General features: G+C 31.5%; 1 protein-coding gene across 8 annotated transcripts in view; it reads left to right on the top strand.

The window, feature by feature from the left end:
- The window catches only part of USP15 (ubiquitin specific peptidase 15), a 146,910-nt gene that overhangs the window by 52,222 nt on the left and 78,314 nt on the right, over positions 1–16,374 (top strand). For 7 of the 8 annotated variants that reach the window (XR_002478460.2, XR_002478461.2, XM_012444917.2 and 4 more), the window contains 3 exons: positions 4,320–4,446; positions 11,044–11,189; positions 15,504–15,565. Coding sequence is in view for 6 of the 8 variants with exons in the window: in XM_012444917.2 (XP_012300340.1) it covers positions 4,320–4,446; positions 11,044–11,189; positions 15,504–15,565 (335 nt within the window). In the remaining 2 variants the exon portion in view is untranslated. Of the gene's footprint in view, positions 1–3,412; positions 3,479–4,319; positions 4,447–11,043; positions 11,190–15,503; positions 15,566–16,374 lie in introns of those variants that run through there. The other variant, XM_012444919.2, reaches the window with a different exon arrangement.

Consider the following 16,374-nt stretch of genomic DNA (forward strand, 5'->3'; position numbering starts at 1 on the left):
CCTTCTCAGTCTCTGTTATCTTTCCACTCTCTACTTCCATGTGATCAAATTTTTTAGCTTCCACATATAAATAAGGACATACTATATTTGTCATTTTGTCCCTGGCTTATTTCATTTAATATAATGACCTCCAGTTTCATCCATGTTGCTGCAAAAGACATGATTTCATTCTTTGTAATGGCTGAATAGTATTCCCTTGTTTATATGTACCATATTTATCCATTTGTCCATTGATGAGCACTTAGCCTGATTCGATATCTTACTATTGTAGATAGTGCTACAATAAACATGTGAGTGCAGGTATTACTTTGATATATTGACTTCTTTTCCTTTGGGTAGATAGGCAGTAGTAGCATGGCTGGATCGAATGGTAATTCTATTTTTAGATTTTTGAGAAATCTCCACACTGTTTTCCGTCGTGGCTGTATTAGTTTAAATTCCCGTCAGCAGTGTATAAGTGTTCCCTTTTCTCTGCATCTTCTCCAGCATCTGTTGTCTTTTGTCTTTTTAATAATATCCATTATGGCTTGGGTAAGGTGATATGTCATTGTGGTTTTGATTTGCATCTCTCTGATAATTGGTGATGTTGAACATATTTTTAGACACCTGTTGGCCATTCATCTTTTGAGAAATGTCTACTCATGTCCTTTACCCACTTTTAAATGAGATTGGTTTTTACCTGTTGAGTTGTTGAGTCCTTGTATATTCTGGATATTAGTCCTCTGTTGGATGAATAGCTTGTAAATATTTTCACCCCTTCAACAGGTTATCTCTTAATAAAGTTGAATATTAAAATAACATTTGCAGGTTAAAATACTTAGGAATAAACCTAATAATAATTGTGCTTTTCTATACTGAAAATTGTAAAACATTACTGGGTAAAACTGAAGAAGACTTAATGAGTTAATGGATCTAGGCTGAAAGTCTAGAGGCTGAAGATGTAGGAGGAGGAGAAGGTCACTAATATTTTTCTCTAAAGGACCAGATAGTAAATATTTTTAGCTTTATGCGCCCTTAGTCTCTTTTGAAATGAGTAAACCTTGCTGATTTGGGCGTAAAAGCAGCCCTAGATAATTAATTGGGTATGAAAGTAGCCATAGACATAAATGAATGGTTGTGGCTGTGTTCCAGTAAAGCACTATTTACAAAAAAATAGATGATGAGGTAGATTTAGCCATCTAAACCTAAGTTTAGCCTAACTTAGTTCATAAGTTTGTCCATCACTGGTTGTAGGCATTGGCTTTAATGTCTACCAGCATCACAAAAAAGGAGCAACTAGATATTTGCATCCATTTAGAGTGAGTGTACGTCACCGTCTTTGAAGTGGTCTAAACCAAAACTTAGAAGAACAGGAAAGATGGAGAACTTCTAGGTTAAAAGACATTTAAGAGACGAATCAGTCTACTGCAATATATGGACTTTACTTGGATCCTGGTTGAAACAATATATTAAAAATGAGACAGCAGGAAAAATTTGAATATTGACTGGATATTTGATATTAATTAATTAGTGTTAGTATTTTAGGTGATATGATGGTATTGTGGTTATGTTAGAGTCCTTGTTTCTGAAGAAAATATTCTGAAATGTTTGTGGATGGAATGTCACATATATAGGATTTGTTTCTTATGCATTAAGAACTATGATTTCATAGTTTTGTTGCATTTATCTACTTCTCTGTCTTCATCATTATCTGTTTCAGACTCCAGGATCTAGGTCTAACTGATCTACTAAGTGTAGGTACTCAGTAAATGCTTTTAAAATGAATGAAGCTAGTGCCTGCGAAAGACAATCTATTAGACCTATTATTATGAAATTGTTTATACAGTACCAGATTTTTTTAGAAATTACTTTTACTTTAGAAATTACTTCCTTCAGGGAGGAAGGCACTTGGAATGAAGTAAAGTTTCTGTGAAACTTTTCATACATAGACAGATATAAAGAGTAGACTACATTAGGTTTATTTAATACATTTAATGGCCTTGTACACAGTGCCCTCAATATTCATAGCAAAAAAGTGAACAAATAGAAATTATTTATTTTAATCCTTTATAAACTTATATTTAGCTCAAATACTTAATAAAGAGACTTAAAAGAGACTTTGCCTTCATTATGGTTATAAATTAATGAAAATATTTTTACATATCTGTAACTCTTAAATTTTGGACAAGTAGCCAGATTTCATCATGTACTCACTTTTTATTTATGATAATGTAACAGTGTTATAATTCACTTAAAGTAAACATTATAACTATCATCTGTAATTCTGAAACATAACTATCATTTCTGAATATCTGCCTTCTAATCTTATTTCAAATATATCTTTTAACAGTTACAATAATTAGGTAAATAAAACTATACTTTTTTATAAGCTTGTTTCTTCCTGTTAGTCTTCATGACCATCATTTTCAATGCATATATTTTTAATGAAGGCAGGAAGGAAATTTTCTGTAAACAAATATAAAGGAGATTATATAAGCAAATAATCTACATGTGACCATTATAACATTGATTCATGAATGCGCTAATTATTTTTCTTTTTATGGTGCTGTTATTTTCAAGCTTTATTAGTACATATAGTATGACCTTTTCAAATAAAAATAGTTTGACAACAAGATCATATTTTTCAAAAGGGACATCTTGTTAATACACTACTTTTAGAATTAGTAAAATAAGTATAAATATAGTAGTATTCTGAGTAGTGATGACTAAAGTTTTAGCAATGTAAAATGTAGGAGAAAAAAAATGATGAGAAAAGTTTTGAATCCCAGTAGTATAGGTTTTGAAATAAGATTGATACTTTGTTTTCATAGATCTCACAATGACTCTGACAGTTAAATCACCAGATTCTTTCCAGGAAAATATCTATAGTATTAAGAAAATTTACTTTCATTTTAAAAAACTATACTTATTTAGAAAGTATGTACCTCAATATAAATCATAATGAGGAATTTATTTTATTGTTATTTAATCATACTTATCCCTTTTCCAGCTTTGTGTGGGTCATTCCATTTTTCTTTTTCTTCCATAAAAATGAGGCCTGCAGTTTATCTTAGTTTTAGTAACTACCAGTGATTAGTAGCCACTTTAATGTAGTTTTTTTTTTAATTTTACTCACATATTGAGCCCTGGTACAGAACTTACTGACTGTTAAGAATATTTGATTCCTTGTTTCTCTACTTAAATGTAACTACAAGAAATCTTATAAAATTAAATATTACTACATTTGTAACCATGAAGTACATACTAGATGAACTGCATTTGAATTTTTTCCATGCAGCGAAAGATAAGTTTGTAAAGTCTTTTTCTGAATTGATGTAAGCTTGTGAGTACATCCAACGGTCATTTGGAGCCTCCCTTTTGCCATATTTGTCTAATGGATCACATATCAGGCCTATTACTATTTTCAGAAACAGTATTCATGACTGAAATCCTACAGTTAACCTTTAGAAGATCAAAAGGAAATATACTTATTTAAAAGGTGACCTTAATGTATACATATTTCCTTTTTATGCTTTATGGCTTGCATGTTTAACAGCTTTCTTTTAATTGTTACATAGAATTACTAAATATGTAGTTAAAAGTCAAAGTCATTGTAGGGTGAAACTAATGTATCAATTACCTAGTCATAGCTGAATACTTTGGCAACAGTAATTTGAAGTTATCATTTTAATAGATTTATTTTAACATAACAGTGATGTTTATACAATTTCAGCTAATGAAATTTGATGTAAAATCCTAAAATGAACTACATTAAAGTAGCTACAAACCACTGGTAGTTACTAAAACTAAGGTAAACTGCAGGCCTCATTTTTATGGAAGAAAAAGAAAAATGGAATGACCAACACAAAACTAGAAAAGGGATAAGTATGATCATCTAATGAAATTGTATAATCAACTTTTTAAAGGTTTTTCTGCTTGGGATCACTACTAAAATCTAAAAAGTATATTTGTATCTTCAATCAGAACTGTATTTATTTGTATTATAATGTATAAAACTTTCCCATTATAAATACTGAATATATTATTTATGGTGTACCAATGTATCTTCATAGATCAATAGAATGCCTTTCCAAACTTTCACTTAATATTTTTAAATCATGATTCTTTCTTTCTTTTAAATATTACGATTTCCAAAAAGGTTTCTTGCTTTTGAGGTTTCAACTATCCAATGTCTTTTTTTATATATTGACAGGCTTTAATAGTGACTGTTTTTTTCGTTGGAGATCTGCAATTTTCTAAAGTCTCTTTAAATATATTGTTGTTAGAGTGAAAATATATTGATATAGGTGACATAAATTTGTTTTGTTTCATTATTTCAGGTGGTTGAACAGGGTATGTTTGTAAAGCACTGCAAAGTAGAAGTATATCTCACAGAATTGAAGCTATGTGAAAATGGAAACATGAGCAATGTTGTAACTCGACGATTTAGCAAAGCTGACACAATAGGTAATGCAAGATCCCGTCTCTTTTTTAAACCATTGCTATTAGATATTTAGTTAGAGTTGTCGTTAATATATGCACGTAGGATGATAACCATTTTAAGGATTTATACATAGACATTTGATTTCCAGCTTTGATGCAGTGTCTTAGAGTTAAATTATTTATTGTTTCTTGTATGCTTTTGCATTTATTAACTGAATTTTAACATTTGTGCCATTTTGCCTTTTCAAAAAACATCAAATAATTATTGTTTTAATTTAGTAGATGAAAAATGTGTGTCAGTTTGTAACATAGAGCTTTAGATAAAAGCCCACTTAAAACTTGGTAAGATAGCATGAAAAATGACAATTTTCTTTTTTCTCCCAGCTTATTCCTTTGAACTCTAAATACAGTTAAGTAGCTAAGGCAGCAGGTTTAGCATTATTGACACATTGATTTTTCAATTAATAAGTAGTGTAAGCAGTTGTAAGTCTCAAATATAAGTGGAACTGATTCTTTCCATAGATAAAAATATATATAATTGTTTTCTTTCTATTTAAAAGACATATTTTTAATTTTAGATAAAGAATATATTGAATAAAATGCTTTTTAAAATGATTATGAATAAAAATTATGTACTTTTTGTTTCATAAAACAACTCAAAAAATCTTAAAGTATTTAATTTCAAATGAAGTTGTAAAGATTAATGGTAATAACACTGATCTTGGAAAATACAAATGAATAGTGAAGAGGAACACATAACATGTAGAACCCAGCGTGGAAGAGAGATTAGCAAATTTATGAATTATAGCACAGCATAAGATTTCCTTGTTGGAACCAGTCATTAAAGTAAATGAAAGTATTTTTGAATTTCATTAAGTACATTTGGCTTTCTTACACCACTTATCCACTTCACAGCAGGAAGATACTTGTAACCCATATTTTTTTATGAAATAGTAGCATTATTCAAGTACTCAGTGCTTGGTTAATCCTAATGTTTGCACCAAATAAAATACAGCATTATGTTATGAATCTTCATTCTCCTCTGTTTAGCTAGAACATTTATAAGTTTGAGATTAAGTTTCAGTAAGCTTATAGTTGGCTGGTCGAGATTAAGTTTCAATAAGCTTATAGCTAGAACATTTATAAATTCGAGATTAAGTTTCAATAAGCTTATAGTGGCTCACACCTGTAATCCCAGCACTTTAGGAGGCCGAGGTGGGTGGATCACCTGAAGTCAACAGTTCGATACCAGCCTGGCCAACATGGCAAAGCCCCATCTCTAAAGTAAAGAAATTAGCCAGGCGTGATCGGCATGCGCCTGTAGTCCCAGCTACTTGGGAGGCTGAGGCAGAAAAATTGCTTGAACCTGGGTAGTAGAGGTTGCAGTGGGCCCAGACCGTGCCACTGTACTCCAGCCTGGGCAACAGAGCTAGACTTCATTTCAAAGAAAAAAAAAAGCTCATAGAGTCATATTTCTAAAATGAATGCTTAAAATATAAGGATTATATATATTATATATAATTATTATTACAGTTAAATTGCTTGACTTGAATTTCCAGATTTGTGGAATATATTCAGAAAAATAAGATATTTCTACATATTAAAAACAAAGTTTTCAACATATGAAAATTATTTTAATCATATGAGTATGTACATGAGAAGTATCTATAAATCTAACAAGGATAGTCTGTAAAATTAATTCAGAGAGTTGTCTCTGAAATTTATAGCCAGTTGGAATATAAATGAGATGCTATCTCTTAAAATATTTTCTAGTTATTTTTAAAGTTTGGTATTTTCTTTTCTCCCTACCTCATTTTAATAGGAAAATTAAATATGAGACCATCAGAGATCTAATTTTAGAACTTTATTATACTAAATATTTTGAAACTCAGGAATATCAGCAACTGGTTTAATTTCTGAATTCAAAATAAGCATGGCTTCTCATGATAAGAACTGTGTAAGAATTTGTCACAGAGATATATAATTTTTAAAGGATCACTGCTTCAAAAAGTTAATGATCTAGCATAGATTTTAATCAACATAGCTTAATATACTAATACTTTAAAATGCTAGATAAATTGAATATATACTTTAACATTATATATGAACCCAATTTTTGCATACCTATAATTTCTTATTAGATCATTGTTTTTCGACTGGATTGTTGCTATTTTGGTGGTTCATTAAACAGTTTTGAGGGTAAAGATAATTGAATGGGAAATATTAAAATACAAAATATCAACATACACGTGTAAGTCCCAGGTCACAACTTCTTACTGTAGCTCTTAGTTTAAAAAGTTTGAAAGTCTGTATTAGAATGAGTATTCTTTTTAAGCAAAAAAGGTTTGCGAAAATTATAATTAGTCAAGTAAGGAATTTTAGACACCTCATAGTTATGGTTATCATACAGTCAAGGTTAACAGTTACTGAACATTTACTATGTTTTAAACACTTTACAGGAATTTTCTTGTTTGAAATTAAACAACCAAGTATCTTCATCTTATAGATAATGAAGCTGAGATTTAGAATCTACCTCAATTCACCCTGGTACCAAGTAGTAGAGCTAGTACTTTAACTTCATAAGCAGAGCTTTTAAACTGTAGTCTCATCTCTCAGTTGCTGCCTTACACAATCTATGTATGCTAAAGGAATATTAATTTTGGAGATATTAATTGGGCTGATTTTGTTTTTCTAAAGAAAGTAGGTTTTTAAACAAAGAATTTACGCGAGAAACTTAAGATGGGTATATATTTTTCCTTTATGGTCTTTTAAGTAATCTTGATTGATTAAAATAGCTATGTACGTGAAATAGAGCAATATAAATTTTATAAACAGAATTAGGAAATATTAGTGCCTGTTTTGTTACCAAATTAATAAAATATTCTGTTTTCAGCTAGTACTGCCTACACTGGTAATAAAAATGATAGCAGGCCATAGGCCATATCTAAATGATTTACCTATCAGGGCCAAAATTTTCTGCCTTCAAATATTTTTCTGCCAAAACTGATCTATTTGAGCATTGAGTATGTTCGATTTAGATGAAATAATGGTTTTATTTTCTGTTAATGTTAACCACCAAAAGCATAGAACTTATTGAAAAATACAACAATTTAATTTCTGTGACCTGTATTTTTTTTTAATTCTAATTTTTGTGAGCAACCTGTATTATTTTTCCACCTCTGTATGCTTTTCATTAACTGTCTAATACAACTGAATTAATATGTGGAAAAATAAGTACATGCTGTCAGTCCTTTGACCATTCTCAGCTTCAGTGATCTTAACCTGTACCCAAGCTAAGTCACCAGTTTTCATAGTTAAACCCTAGATTGTCATTAACTGTAACTGCACTTGCCAGATCTCAAATTTAGCATCCTTTATTCTGGCCACCACTTTCTCTGCTCCGATTTTCTCTTGAGCCTGCTACATTAGACAATGAAACCCACCTCTCCATTGGTACTGCTTCTGTGATAGTCTCTCATGACCTCCCCCATTGCCAAATCCAGTGGTAATACAGAAATCTCCCATTTTCCTAACCTGCTAGCAAAGTTCAACACAGATAAACTAGTTTTCCATCTAGAAGCACTTTCTCCTCACACGGCTTCCAGGGCACAGTTTCTCATTGGCTGCATCTTGTTGGAGTCCTTTGTAAAACCCTCTTTGTATTCTTTATCTCAAAATAGTAGTGTCTCCATATTCTCCCAATCCTCCTTTCCTTGGTGATTTGTTTTCCTGGCTTTAAATATTTTCCTCATGTTGAAAATCTTTTAAGTTTATTAGTTCTGCCCTAAAGTCTCCCATAATTCCAGTTTCAACTATCCCATATCTTCATTTGTATATCTGACAGGCTTCTCAAGAAGATTATCATGTATAAAACTAAGCTCCTTTTCCCAAAAAACCTAAGGCTCTGTCATTCTTCCTTATCTCCATAATGGCCACTTTTGGTCTTCCAATTGCTTAGGCAGAAAATCATTTCTGATTGCTTTATTGCTTACCCTTCATGTAATCTAGCAGCATTCTTAGAAATTCTTTCAGAATTTGTTCTTGGTCAGACCACTTCTCACTGCTTCTATTGCTACCACTTTAGTTAGGATTGCTACAATAGCCTAGTTTCCCACCTTCAACTTCGTGTTAGTCCATTCTCACACTGCTATAAAGAACTACCAGAGACCGAGTAATTTATGAAGAAAAGAGGTTTAATTGACTTAACAGTTCCACAGGCTCTACAGGAAACATAGCTAGGAGGCCTAGGAAACTTAACAGTCATAGTGGAAGGCAAAGGGGAAGCAGGCACATCTTGCCATGGCGTGGCGAGAGAGGGCAAAGGGGCAAGTGCTACACACTTTCAAGCAACCAGATCACGTGTGAACTCACTCACTATCACAGGAACAGCAAAGGGGAAATCTGCCCCCATGATCCACTTACCTCCCACCAGGTCCCTTCCCCAACACTGGGGATGAGAGTTCAACATGAGATTTGGGTGGGGACCCAGAGCCAAACCTTAACAGACCTTCTGCAGTGTTCTTCACCAGCAGCAAAATGAACATTTAAAATGTCAGTCATATCATGCCACTTCCCTTCCCAACTCTTCAGTGGCTTCCTTTCTTGCTCAGATTAAAATATAAATACTTTAATAGCTCACAGAAGTATATATAATCCACAGAGGTACCTTTATAGTCTCATTTCTACCTTACTTATTCTACTTCAACCACATTGATGTACTATGCTGTTCTAAAACATGCCAAGCACATATGCACCTAAAGGCTTTTACGTTACTATCTCTATGCAAGTAATGTTCCCCCATATGTAAATTAGATCTCAAAACTCAATAAAGAGGAAATTTCCACATTTGCTTATATTATGTACACAAGTATCTGTATTAATAGAAAAAATATCCAGAAGAAGAAATATCAAAATATCAGCAGTGGTTATATCTAGGTAAACAGTTTATTTATATTTGTCAGTATTTTTGGTATTTTTGCCAAGAGAAAAAATCATTTCTGCCCTTAGGAAAAATTTATTCATTTTTATAGAAAAACTAAAACAACTCCCTTCCTTGGCTTCTTCCTTTACCCTCCTTCCTAGGTAATGTTTTGTTTCTTGATATCCGTGTGATTTACATGGGTATGTCCACTTTGGAAATTTATCACAAGATACTGATGATTACTGAATGTTTCTGTATGTATGTTTACTTTAATAAAAAGAACAACACAAAAAAATACAACCCTGCCAAAATAGAAAGCAGTACTGATATGGTTTGACTCTGTGTCCCTATCCAAATCTCGTGTCCCCCATGTGCTGGAGGAGGGGCCTGCTGGGAGGTGTTTGGATCATGGAGGCGGATTTCGCCCTTGCTGTTCTTGTGATAGTGAATGAGTTCTCATGAGATATGGTTGTTTAAAAGTGTGTAGCATTTTCCGCTTTGCACTCTCTTTTGCTCCGCCATAATAAGATGTGCTTGCTTCCCCTTCACCTTCCACCATGATTGTAAGTTTCCTGAGGCCTCCTAGCCATGCTTCCTGTACAACCCATGGAACTGTAAGTCAATTAAACCTTTTTTCTTCATAAATTACCCAATCTCCTGTAGTTCTTTATAGCAGTGTGAGAATAGACTAATTCAAGTACTAACAGTATATTTATTTTATGTAATTATTTAAATATTCTGGGTGATTTGCTTTAAGTTTTGAGATAATGCTGTTGATATTTTGAATTAGTGCCTATTTTTTCTGCTGATTTAATGCCCTTATCAAAATCTCACTGACTATAAGACTATTACAAAACATTAGCTGCTAAATAGACAATGTTATTGGTCTAAAAGTATTCTGTATTTATATATCATAAAATATTTTAATTACTCTTTTCTTGAATTGGTTAGGTAAGTTATTGACCAGAACTAGATGGATATGATAGTATTACTTAATATTTTTCTGATATTTGAAAATTTTAAAGATGTGTTTAACTATAGGTACTTGAACTTAGTTACGTCTGTACTCTCAAATATGTAGATATTGTGTATCTTATTTTATACAGGTTAAGCTGCTAATGTTAAGTAAATAAATAAAATTTCAGTAAATTGATTTAGAAATCAGGAAGAGACATGGATTTACCTTGAAAATACTAAATTTTGGTGAATACAGACATCCCTTCAAACAAGCCACTTTCTTTTTTATTGTGTCCATATACTCTAATTAACTGTTCAGTTTAAACTATTTTTAAATTGCTTATTTAGTACTGTAAAATTTTTCCATCTGTAACATCTCTTAACCATACTTTAATTCCTAATTTCTACATCTCAGAAAAAATATTTGAATTATATGTCAAAAGTTAAAGTTTATCCTGTGTAGCACAAATTATATTTCATTTTTGGTGATTGAACTTTTACCTTTTGAGATTTTTAATTCCCCAAGTAATTTGTTGTAGTACAAATACCATTTTATTTTCATAAAAACACACTCGATCTTAAAAACCCTTTTGTTGGTTTGTGTTTTATAGATTTATTACATATTTAGTCTTGATATTCTATTTATATTTTAAATTTAGAATTTTTTTCTGGTAACATTTAGCTGTGTGTGGTATATTTTGAAATATATATTATATTCATATATCTTTTCTCCTTAAATCTAGATACAATTGAAAAGGAAATAAGAAAAATCTTCAGTATTCCAGATGAAAAGGAGACCAGATTGTGGAACAAATACATGAGTAATACATTTGAACCACTGAATAAACCAGACAGCACCATTCAGGATGCTGGTTTATACCAAGGACAGGTATTGTTTATTTTAAGCATACTAATACATGAAGGTTTTTTGGATTCATGAACTTTAATTAATATCCTGGCGATATATAATGGGCTCTACTGTTCCTGCTTCCTCTTTCTAAATTCATCTCTTGTCTATCCCTGCTAGTTACTGACTGTGACTTCGAATTCCCTACTTGAGCTTAGGAATAATCTACTTGTTAAAAATAAATCACTTTTAATTAGGAAAACAAAATCCCAGCTAATATTATAAGGTGGGTCAGCAAACTTTCTGTAAAAGACCAAATAGTAAACATTTATGGAGCATCTGTTATTTACACAGTTCTCTGTTAAAGTTACAGTTCTCTGTAGGCCATAAAGTGGCATCCAAAATGGTGCCATTGTAGTACACAAAAACAAGCATACATGCTACATCAATAAATGAGTATGGGTATGTTTTAATAAAACTATTTGTATAAATGTGCAGCAGGCTAAGTAAAATGTAGTTTTGCCAGCCCTTGTTGAAAGGTGTCAGCTCCCAATTTGGCTTTGTTTTTTGTTTTGTTTTGTTTTATTTTTTGAGACAGAGTCTCACTCTGTCGCCCAGGCTAAAAGTACAATGGTAAGATCTTGGCTCACTGCAACCTCCGCCTCCCAAGTTCAAGTGATTCTCCTACCTCAGCATCCCAAGTAGCTGGGACTACAGGCTCATGTCACCATGCCCAGCTAATTTTTGTATTTTTAGTAGAGATGGAGTTTGACCATATCTGCCAGGATGGTCTCAATCTCTTGACCACGTGATCTACCCACCTTGGCCTCCCAAAGTGCTAGGATTACAGGCATACATCACTGCACCTGGCCAGTATTTTTTTTAATAGTATAATCCAAATAAATAAAAGTATTGAGAAAGGAAGAAGTTTAGTCAACAGTCAGCAAGTCCTACTGATTGTACTTTCTAACTATCTCTTGAAATAATCTCTCTATTCTATTCTCAGCCCTTAACTTTCATAGTCTCTTCACAGATCCCTCTTTCTCCAGGCTCTTGTACATCTGCTCTTTTTTCCTTTGTTTTTTCATTATTAGCAGATAGCAGTAGGACACTCTTGTTCTTGCCCGAATACTCATTCTAAAATGTAAACTTCACTGTTTTCCTTTTATGAACTTTTCTTGGTTCCTTAATAATTATCAAGTCCAGGCACTTTAAGCCAGCATGCAAGTTATGGTTTAACCTCTTCTCTACTCTTCCACCATCTTCAGATTATCTTTGGTGGTTTATACTCAAGCGGTACCAAATTGAGTTGCTTATCGTTCCCTGAACACATTATGCTATCCAGTACTCTTGTGCTTTCCAATGTGTTATTCCATCTGCCTGATATACATGTCCTTGCAATCCCTGTATTCATCCATCAAAAAGTCCTTTTAACCATCCACATACTCAAATTAACCATCCCATACCATCATGTAGGCTAGCCATATCCTTTTCATCCTTCAGATTCTAGCTCAAATGTCCCGTCATCTTTCCAGCCTTCCCTATTTCTCTCAATATCCATTGAGGAATAAGATGTTTCTGCTTTGGAGGAAAAAAAAATGCTTCCTTAACTTCCACAATGATTTATGTATATATGTTTTGCATCATTCATTATATGCTTTAGTTATTTGTATATTAATCTCCCCAGACTATGAGGTCCTTGTTTTGGTTAGACTTTGTACCCTGTTTGTATTTTAAGAACCTAACAGTGCCTAGTACTCTGATATATGGAAGATTTTTGTTGTTGTTGTTTTATTTTAAAATTACTGTTAACATCAATAATATGATTCTGAGTTGTGGAAAAATTCAGAGAAACTGAGGGAAATTAATTTTTAGTAAATGCCTACTATATGTCAAAGATTGTACTAGGCTATCAAAATACAGTGATTTTCATATTTATTTTAGTCATTATATTCTTAAGAGAAATCTTACAAAATCCAGTATGTATTACAGTTAAAAGGGAAATGAAGCTGATGGAAGCTTGAAGTATGGACCTTGGAAATCCACTGATTAGCCAACACTGCCCTTTTAGTTAGCCAGCTCTGTCTTTCTGTCTTCCAGTAGACGTAACCTCTCTCCTTGGTTTTCATTCATTAGGCCTTGAGGTAGCTCCAAAAGTACAATTTGTAGTCTTTGGAATTCTTTTTTTAAATCTTTTCAGCAATCCTATGAAATTAATGTTACTCTCTTCAACATGTACATTAGAAAAAAGAGACTTAGAGAAGTTAAATAATTTGATCTTCTTGATAGGTATGCATTTACCAGATGGCAGATGAGAGAATAATTTAATAAGATTAAATATTCTTTTAAGGAACTGACCTTTAAAAACAGGAATGTTTCAAAGAATACTTATTAAATTTTTCAGACTTTATAATAATTCTTCAGCCAGAGAAGATAAATGAACTAAAAGATAGTAAATGAACCAAACACTCTCCTGGACCTTTTTTTTTAATACTTAAATTAAAAGTATCCTCATTAGAAAATGAAACAAAGACATACTATTGAAGAGTTTGCCTCCCATTTGGGAGACATTTCGTCTCTCCTTTTTTGTATGAGTTTAATTTTAATGTAGAATCTTTCCAAAAATATTTTTATTTTGAGTTAAAGTTTTAGCTGTAACAAAATTTTATTCAGAAAATGATGCACTTGAATAAAGGACTCAATTTTAATATTTCTAATGACCTTCAGCATTAGTATTTGTGGTTTTAACAACATGGAATGTTAAGTGTAAATACTGTTAGAAATTAAGACATTATGGTTAAATAATTATATTGAATGCATAAGTTAGAAATCTTCTGTAGCTAAAATCTTGTTTTATAACTAATTTAAGTCCTCCAAATGATTATAAAGTTTATATGTATATTTATGCATATAGCTTATCTGTAACTGTTGCTATGATTATAAATTGCATGCAGTACAGGAAAGCATTCTTGAGAAGTTAAAAATCACTCACTAAATTCTACTTTGTAAATCTTTAAAATATATATATATAACTATAGGAATGAAAATCAGAAAATTGAGACAATGATGACTCATTTATAGTAGGTAGGGAGAGGAATGTGATCAAGAAGGGATCAGTATAGTAGGTACATGGTGCTCTATTCTTTATATGATACAAATACAGTTTTTAATGTGTGAAATAATACATTTTTAAAGCTAACTTTAATATTTTAATTAGCACCTTCTTAAGGTTTCATGAATTTATTTAAAATCAACATTTTATTGTTTGTTACATGTACTCTGAAACATGCTTACATTTTGCATGGTTAGGATCTAAATGCCAATGTATAAATGGCCTGGAAATATACAGTTCACAAAAATATATTACTTATGTCCATGTAGAGTAGGTTGTGAAATTGCAACTTAAAAAGTTAATGAAACAGTAAATGAAATGTATTCAAATTTGTAATGCCTTGGGTTTACTTCAAGTCATTTTGTCTGTATTAGTTTTCGCATGGAAATTGTAGATATTAACTTTTTATTGGTATTATCACATAGTTCCTTTGCTAATTTAATTATTTTTGCTAAGTTTTTCTGCATTATTTTGCTAAATTTTACACAGACTAATCCATAGCAAAAACTAAAAGATTTCTTTGTTAGACAAAGATATGAGGAAAGATTTTAGGGTGTTTTAAAATAAAGTATAGCTCTACCTAAGCCTATACTTTTTGTTTTTAGAGGTGATTTCTGTCAACTTCAACCATGCTGTAACAGAACTTCAGTGTTATTCTCATAAATGGGACTCTGTCATTTGTATGTTTAAAGATTCTATAATTTCTATTGTGGTAATATAAATACACACTAATTTCAAAACCCCAAATGAATTCTACGTAATCTGTAATTTAGAATTGTCTGTGTCACCTTTCGTCTGCATTTGCATAAAAATAAGTTAGCCAAGATTCTATGTCAGTATGTTTAACAACTGCAAACATTTATTGAGCATCTGTTCTTTACACAGTTCTCTGTTATAAGCTACAAATACAAATAGAAAATATATTCTCTAAATACAAGGAATTTATGTTCTGTGTACTTGGTTTAAGTTTTCTTATACTTAAAATCATGGGACCAGTGGTTTTCTTTACAATTTATCTTATAGGATTCCTTCTCACGATCATTACTGATTTCTTATTTGAGGTCTTTTAGTCTCCAGTGCCTAGCTTTGAAAAGGTAATGCAGATTACCTGTTCACCTTGTCTACTGTTTCCTTTAAATAATCACAGAGTTACTTTAGTTTCTTAGTGTATTCAGCTAAGCTTCTAAAGTTATTTTAACTTCAGAGTTATGGAAAAACATCCTTTTATTGTGTCATGTTTGCAGGTATTAGTGATAGAACAGAAAAATGAAGATGGAACATGGCCAAGGGGTCCTTCTACTCCTAAGTAAGTGCTTATGGCTTATTTTATGATTTTGAAGACTTTGATGTTAGATAATCAAATCCACAGTGATGGAAGAACCTAGTTGTGTATTGCAAACATTCATGCCTTCTTTATATTTGAGTATTTTATTCTTAGTATACAAGCTATCTAAATTTGCTCTTAATTAATATGTTACTATTGTAAAACCTTCCGATTCAAATATCTTAAGGTATAGTATAAACACATGATATAAATGAGAAAGTTGCATTGTCTAATACAGTCAAATCATTAAATATTAATTTTTGAAGCATTTTTGTGTTTTTTAAAAGTATCTTAAAATATTTCTTTATCAAAATGAATCTGACGTGAAAGTAATATTTATTTAAGTGAAAGTTTTTAAATAAAGAAACTGAAATAGAGGAATATATGAGGTATTTTTTAGGGCAAATGAAAGAAGAATTAGGAATCTTTTTAGCTGTTTTAGAATTAATAGATCCACACTCCATTATCATAACATTTAAGGCCAATTGTGTTTAAATATTCAGATTTCTCAAAGCTTTAAGAAGTAATACGGTACATGTCCCACCTGTTACTGTAACGTTTCTGTTTCTGCAAGAGGACGCTTTATAATCAAACACATTAATATTTCTTTAGCAAATATTCATACTAAGTGGGATAAATAAGGACTATAAATAGCATTTTATCAGTTCAAGTCAAGTTACCACCAAATGAACTGTGAAAAAATTTTTTAGGTTTTCAGAGCTTTGGAATTTCAGATGTTCTGATAAGGGATTGTGAACCTGTATTTTGAGATTCTTAAAATAATGATTTTT

The sequence above is a fragment of the Aotus nancymaae genome, unplaced genomic scaffold (genome assembly GCF_030222135.1).
Source record: "Aotus nancymaae isolate 86718 unplaced genomic scaffold, 86718_ANA_hifiasm-v0.15.2.pri h1tg000016l, whole genome shotgun sequence".
Classification (NCBI taxonomy): domain Eukaryota; kingdom Metazoa; phylum Chordata; class Mammalia; order Primates; family Aotidae; genus Aotus; species Aotus nancymaae.